Consider the following 7,551-nt stretch of genomic DNA (forward strand, 5'->3'; position numbering starts at 1 on the left):
ACGTACGTAAGAGTGGGAGTAGGGCGGATTAAGATAATGGTTTACTTGCGAGGGTAAAAGTACCCCTGCTTTATCTTCTATTTGCAAATGCCACCGTTTAGGAGTTACAGATACGAGCCACGGAGTGGGGCAGTCAAGCTCGACGCCTATCACCACCGACCTTCACTGAGCTGTCATGCTCAGCATCGGACCACCCAGGCATAGATTTATGAATTTTGTCTAAGGGAGGCGAATTTAATAGGAACTTTGATCATCATAAAATTAAGGGGAAATAGCATAATTTCATTGAAAAGCGATAAATATGACATAATGTAATAAAAATTTTGTAATTTTTTTCAAGTCTAATGGGAGCGATCAAAGAGAGTGAGATGGGGAAGCGAGGTGGTGGTTCGAAGCCAGTCATAACCGCATCAGTCGAAGTCACGAGCACCCTCAAAAATCATGAGCAACCTTGATATAGAGTAACGGTGGCTCGCTTCGTGCCGCACCGACCCCTCTCCTTGTACTTGATTGGAGGCAATTGGAGGCGGTAGTGGTGGTCATAGTTGGCCCCGACTGCTTCTTCGATTCTTTTAATAATTAAATTATAATTTCTCAAAATTGTTTTAAATTTTAGAACATTAAAAATATGAATATTTATGGCGCATTATGACTAGTCATTTCATTAGCATATCCAAATACTAGTCAGTAACATGCTCCAAACACATATCTAGGATAATAAATATAGAGTTTTATACCCGCCCTACATGATATGATATTATAAAACGTTTATTTATTTACATTATCGAAATAACGATGTAGTTTTTTAGAAAATAAAATATAATAAATCGAGAGAGAAAGAGGGAGATCCAGGACCATTAGCAACAAGAGATGATCATAACTTGAGGAAATTGTTGGAATAGCCATAGTGACAATGGATTTTTTTCATGACGAATATAATCATGTGTTTTCCCTATAAACCTCTCCTAAGAATATGAGGATAGAGTAACAAGTATAAGATCTTAAATCAAGTCAGTTGATAAGATTTGGCCGTAACTTCGATTCAATTGAAGCAATCTTTTTAATTTTAAAGTTCCAAATCTTTCGCTAATCGTACATTCAAATAGAAGTGTTTGTGTTTATTCTACAACTAAATTGAATTGGATTCATGTTTTTCTTTTGTTTTTGTTTTTTTGCTATTTGAATACGTATAAATAAATGTATAAAATTGAATTAAACTTTGAGTTATTTTTTTACGAGATCCATACAGTGGAAAATATTTGGCCAAAAAAGATGAGGTGGAAAATATACCGAGATAATAGCAACACAAGTTATATCTTGCACGCAGAACAGAAGGGACAAATAAAAAGATAAATAAAAAAAGATATATCTTTACAGGGGGAAAAAGATCCGAATCCTAATTCTAACCCTAATCAACGTAAATTCCTTGTATGTGTATATATATATATATATATATATATATATATATCTGCCATCCTCTCATCAAACTCAAGCATGGCAGATCAGGAAGTCCAATCGCCCTGCAAAGGAGCGGCAGAGGATCGCATAAGTAAGTTACCTGATGAACTCATCTCCCACCTCTTCTCGTTCATGCCCACCAAAGATGTCGTGAAGACCAGCACCTTGTCCAGACGCTGGCTCAAGGTCCAGGACCTCAAGCACCTCGATCTATATATATCCCTAGAGACGAGCAAAGACCTGCTCTATTTCAAGTCGTTCGTGGATTGGGTGGATAGACGCTACTCAGATAAGATATTGAAGAGATTCTCGGTCCATCTTGAAGATCTTCCCTGGAACAAGGATATGCAAGCAAAAATAGATTGTTTGATCCACTTTGCAGTCGTGCGGAGGGTCAAGCAGATGTCACTGGGTCTGGACTTCTGCTACTTCGATTATGAGCATTGGTCATGGGATCTGGACAAATACTTCTACAAGTTGCCCCGTTTCTTGTGCAATCACTATGGACTGGAGAGCCTTCACATCGCGAATTGCGCCTTCCCAAACCCGTGCACAGGATTCAAGTGGTCATCTCTTAAAGAATTATCGATCACTCAGGTGAATTTGGGCAGGAACAATATACTCTTGAAAATTTTCATAGGGAGCCCTTCACTTGAGCTGCTGGAGCTGGATGGCTGTTGGGGTTTGATGCAAATTGATACGAGAAACTCCCTGAGACTGAGAGAGCTTGTGATTGTTTCCTACCAGAGTGTCTTACGACTCGAAATCATTGCTACGAACTTGCTCATACTTCGTTTGCGAGGAGACTGGCAGTACCAGGAGCTGAAGCTGACTGATGCATCTTCCATTGTTGAAGCTGAGCTCAATTTCCTGATGCGTGTTGAGAAGGGGAATGACGCTTACTACATTCCTCCTCCTCAGTCGTTCTGTGACAATTTTTTCGGCGAGCTGCAACATATTTCAACCTTACACATTGGTGATTGGTGTAATGAGGTAATCCTTTCCTTTTCATTCTTCTAGGGTTTAATTAATGGGGTTTAGGATTTATGATTGGATAATTTTCAATCTTAAATCTGCCCATCATCATCAGGTGGTATCGAGCATGATGAAAGCAGAAGTTAATTCTCCGGAATTGACCAAATGTAAGCACTTAATAACCGACTCCATGGCCGACCGACAAATTAGTCTCATTGGAATCACTACCTTGCTGGAGAGGTCAGCCCATCTCGAGAAATTAGAGCTAAGAATGCTTCAGAGGTGTATTGATGATGAGGTACGCATACTTAATATATTAATTGTGCTACTTCGTGGCAATTTAATCATCAGTGTCGACCGACTAACAATCTCGTGTCGTTCTGCAGTCTGATCCTCACAAGAGAGAGTTGGTCCACAGTCTTATGAATGCTGGTAAAGACGAGCTCTGTGGATTCCCGGAGGACATCTTCCGAAGCTTTGAGAAGTACTTAAAGCATGTCAAGACTTTCGTCCTGAGGAGGTTGGACGCTGCAACAGGTCGAACAATTATGAAGAGAGTTTTCCATTTGGGGAATATGGAAGACTCGAAATGGCTCAGCAAACTTCAAGCTAATGGAACCGAGAGGTGTCTCTCATCCTTGCCGAATCGGTTCTGATTGTTTCATGTGGAGTTTCAGTACGTGTGAATATAGGCTGGAATTGCTTAGTATTTCTCAAATTGCTTGAGGACCCCTTCGAGGGCGGATACCTCTAATTAAGGACCCCTTGGTTTTGCTCTAATATGCCTTTTCATTTATAGAAATACATACTTTTATTAGAAGACTGAGGCTGCTGCTCGATTTATTGGATTTGAGGACCCTCAGTATTCGGGTTTTCCTTGGGATCCCTGCACTCGATAGGAGTTTAGAATTAAGGCACTGCTTGGTTAACTAATGGCATTTGTGACTTCCTTTTTCTTTTTCTTTTCCTCCCTTATTTTTACATTCGTGACTTGTGCTTTTTCATCCATCTATTTCCAATTGGGTTTACTTAGGCGGATCACTCCAATATATTTTTTTCTTACTATTTCGTTTTAAGTATGTTAGATCCAATAATGATTTTTTCCATGCCTTCTTGTCAAGAGAATGGGAAATGACGATTCATCATCTATATCAAGAAGGGAATTTTTGTGCCGACTGAATTGCTAATTTTTTTTCCTTTTCCTTTCCCAATTTGGTTGTTGATAGGAGTCCTAATGGTTTATCCCATTTCGATATTGTGGCCTCTGTATCCTGTCTTCTCTCTTTTTTTTCTTTTTTTGGGTGAATGTCCCTATCACCATCCTTGATTGAAGTAATTTAAATCCAGCTTCGGTCCAAGCTGATAAACGGAATTTCTCCTTCAATACTAGGAAGATAGGCTCCTGGAGCCCAGCAGGTTTATTGACTGGAAGTTCATTGGCCTTCTTTGAGTGGCTTCACATGTCGAATCAGTTGGGCAACAAAAATTTGAAGTGATATGCTGCAAATGTGTGGGAGCAGCAAATTGCCTAACCCGGAAAAAATTTGCCATAGTAAGAATAGGAGGGCCTATCGTGAAAAAGGAAATAGAGAGAAGATCCTGAGAAGCTTCACGGGATCTTGTTTATTTATTCTTACAAAGAAAAGCACATTATTCGAAGTCCACAGATAATTTGATAAAACAAAAATAGGAGCACATAATGAACTACTAGTCCTGTCCGCCCGTACATGTAAAAGTGATGAAATCCATGCCCCGGCTCGGTCTCCTTACGTTGAGAGTCGGGTGTCTGTGTTTGGAGCTTCTGTGCTGCAATGAGTGCACTCTCCGATGGACTACTAGGCACTTGTCAGATCATTAATGTTAGGTACCCAATCTCGTTGCTTATTTCCTTGTTGAGAGCTACCACAAAAATTAAGTGCATAGTATCAGTGATCAAAATGAAGATCATGGATCATATGAAAACAGGATACTTACCGTCCAGCACCTGTATCAGCTGCTGAATATTTTCAGTGTTGCTTTCAGCGTAGCGCTCTCCGCTTTGAGGGCATCGGTATTTTTCTGTTCATCATACAGTAAAATATCAACGTGCTAATCCAATGTGGAACTTCAAATTTTTGAATGATATATGGTCTTTCGGTTAAAAATTCGTGTTTCTATAAGGTTATTGTGTTTGTTTCCCAGTGATGTCGTGATTTGTTTACCTGGCTGTAACTGCTGTGATAACACATAGGATTCAGCTTTTAGTGTGTCGATAATATTTTCTGCTTGAGCATGCCCTTATAGATCTGTTTCTTCACCCTCATCCTTGAAGCAAACAATCGATTTGCTGCAATCCTGTCATAAAATCAAAACAAGTTATGCGAACAGAACATTTGCCAGAAAAAACAAAAGACAAATTTAAATTGCATCAACGAGGTTTCTCTCGTAACGGCTTTGAGGTGTTAAGTTTGTCAATTCAACTTTATAACTTTTAGGTCATCCATGTTGTTTAGGAAAGATAGCAGAGCAATCTTCTTTATCCAGACCTTCTTGCATTGAATTTTGCTCTTACAAAAGGGGTCAGTAGAATATGTTGTTATGAGACTCGAATTTTGCATTAATTTCTCATAAGCATTAGCTTTAGCATAAGATTCTCGTTGAATCCACACAAAGAATATAGGAGCTTCTTATCATAAGAAAGCCACCCTAAGCTTGGCATATTATCGAGATTGGGAAGCATAAGATTTCCAAGCCAAGTACAAAGATTTTGCTATGAAACCAAATATTTCTACAAAAGGGATTACCTCCGTGCACGCTCGTGTCTTCGAGATATATTTTCAATAGTTTCTCCAGTTGGGCAGCCCTGTGAGTTCCTGGGGGAATGATCCTCGTCCCTGGGATAAGAGGCGCACCTAAACTGTCAGTGATATTCAGAGCATCGGCCAACTTGCTTGAGACTGACTGAGGATTCTGTGGGTCGACCCCCTTCATGTGCAGGAACTTGGCGAAGAAACCGTCTTCTGTATTCTCCATGTCCTTGAGGATCGCCTTCCAGTTCTGATAGGCCTGGCTGTCGACAGGTACCCGATAGGGAATGGCAGTTTTCCGCATCAGTTTCACTTTCATTCCATGGTTGTTGTTGAGCTGCTCAACGGGGGATGATTCATCAGGTATCTTCTCTTCCTCGGGCACATCAAAGTCTATCAAAGAGAAGATATCGTCTTGCTCGATCAGCCTCTTCCCTTTGTCCGCCATTGCAAAACTCTGAACCACCTTGTATGTAAACAAAAGTCAGGACAACGGAAAATAGTATTCGCCACAATATCATATTACAGGAATTCACCTAAAACTATACTTTCAAGGAAATATATCTAATGTTTGTTTCAGGACATTATGAACCTTTTTTTTTTTTCAGAAATTCAAAGTCGAGAGTCGAATTCCATGAAGAACAAAAGAAGAAAGATTTTTTTTTCTTTTTTTTTTTTTTCAAGAGAGCAAAGAAGAACACATCAAGGCTCACCATAACATTTGACAATCTGCAGAGGGAAGAATTATCAGGAAAATCTCAACTCTTTGGTGGAAGAATTCATCAGGAGATCTTGTTTATGTACATCATCGGAAGTATAACTTTCCCCTACTGAGAAAAGTCAGATGAATTAGATCAATATATACGATAAATAATCTAATTATGATATACCAACAACCTCTTTATTTTGTAATCCTCGATGGTGTAGATTTATGAAATATGGTGGTAAATTAAAATATTGCATTTGGAAAGCTAGTCTTCAAATCGAATTAGGTCACTGCCGCGTGATTAACCTAAATAAGAATTTGCATTTCACATTAGTTGACATGTATGAACTCTATTGGAGTTGAGCACTAGGTACCTGCCTACCGTTAAATTCTCCATAAGAACAAATAGTCGTAACATATATGTATATCATTATATATACCCTCTCACAATATCGATCCATCCAGCACCTCAAATCCACCAATCCATGAGGTGTCGAAAATGAGTGTGAACAGATATATAAAATCTTTTTCTTCTCAAGTCCATAGGAAATAAAAGACATAAAATCGGACAATAGGGGTGCGCTTGTCACTATATTCAAAGTTGGTAGGCCAAGTTGTAGAAGAAGAAAAGTTTATGGTAACATTCTCACTTCCACATAGTTTAGGGTCACCTGGGTACATTACATACTAAGCGATACTCTGCTGGTGATTAATTATTTAATTAAGATAGATTCTACAATGGAACCCCTACTTGTTTTCCCTGATGAAACATTAATTTCAGTCATTAAATCATATCAACTTTTGATCTCATTTGTCCATCATTTACATATTTTACCATAGTATTTCTAGTCCTTTATATTTTCATTTCACAATTTTTGCCTACAATACTATACCACTGTTCTCAAATCTTCCCGCCACATGTACCAATAACATTCTGCCACGTCACCCATCATTAGCATGTCACCGAACCGGACCATAAAACGATTTTTAAATAAAATCGGTTTAATATAAACTGGACACGTTAACGACACGTCATCGATATGTAAACGGGGTTTTAATTTATGTACATGTCAACGACACGCCATCGACCCTCTAATTTTATTATACTTTATATGTGGCTCGATCAATTTGTGATATCATTGAAAGATCTATGCGCAAAAACGTCGTCTTTTTTTTTTTTGGATAAATGATGAAACTTCATTGATAACAGATGAATTTACATCAGAAACCAATACCATTTTCCTCTATACGGAGTAAAATAAAAAATACCCAAGAGCTACTCCCAAGTCAACTAGTTGCAGTATCAAAATGGTGAAACATATGCCTCGCAATGATAGAGTGTGCAATTTTGCATGAGAATCGAGGGAGAACAGACAACTTTGCTTTCACATCCGAGAAGATCCTTCGTATTATAATTGTTGGAGGCGAGACTTGATTCCGGTAGAGCCTGGCGTTCCTCTCCCTCCAGATGCAGTAAATGTAGTGAGTCCAGAGAAGTTTAAGACAAATAATATCCAGCTTCTTTCCACGGAGAGAGGAGACCCAGCAAAGTTCCGTATTCCAGTCGACATTGTGTTTGTTCATTCCAACACGGTCTAATAAACTTCTCCAAATCCCTTGGGTGAT

General features: G+C 38.9%; 1 protein-coding gene across 1 annotated transcript; it reads left to right on the top strand.

Moving 5' to 3' along the window:
• The first annotated feature begins 1,474 nt into the window (after positions 1–1,474).
• Positions 1,475–3,416, top strand: LOC116215114 (F-box protein At5g03100-like). Its single transcript, XM_031550693.1, has 3 exons — positions 1,475–2,451; positions 2,549–2,731; positions 2,820–3,416. The coding sequence occupies exons 1-3, from the start codon at positions 1,495–1,497 to the stop codon at positions 3,087–3,089; spliced, it is 1,410 nt and encodes a 469-aa protein (XP_031406553.1). The 5' UTR covers positions 1,475–1,494; the 3' UTR covers positions 3,090–3,416.
• The last annotated feature ends 4,135 nt before the right edge of the window (positions 3,417–7,551 follow it).

This window comes from Punica granatum, chromosome 7, assembly GCF_007655135.1.
Source record: "Punica granatum isolate Tunisia-2019 chromosome 7, ASM765513v2, whole genome shotgun sequence".
Taxonomy (NCBI): domain Eukaryota; kingdom Viridiplantae; phylum Streptophyta; class Magnoliopsida; order Myrtales; family Lythraceae; genus Punica; species Punica granatum.

What these genes read in the sequence shown, in the direction of transcription:
- LOC116215114 (XM_031550693.1), top strand. Translation starts at nt 1,495, where the DNA reads ATGGCAGATCAGGAAGTCCAATCGCCCTGCAAAGGAGCGGCAGAGGAT. An exon ending in TTGGTGATTGGTGTAATGAG is followed by an intron (nt 2,452 to 2,548) that starts GTAATCCTTTCC and finishes CATCATCATCAG; the next exon opens with GTGGTATCGAGCATGATGAA. An exon ending in AGAGGTGTATTGATGATGAG is followed by an intron (nt 2,732 to 2,819) that starts GTACGCATACTT and finishes GTCGTTCTGCAG; the next exon opens with TCTGATCCTCACAAGAGAGA.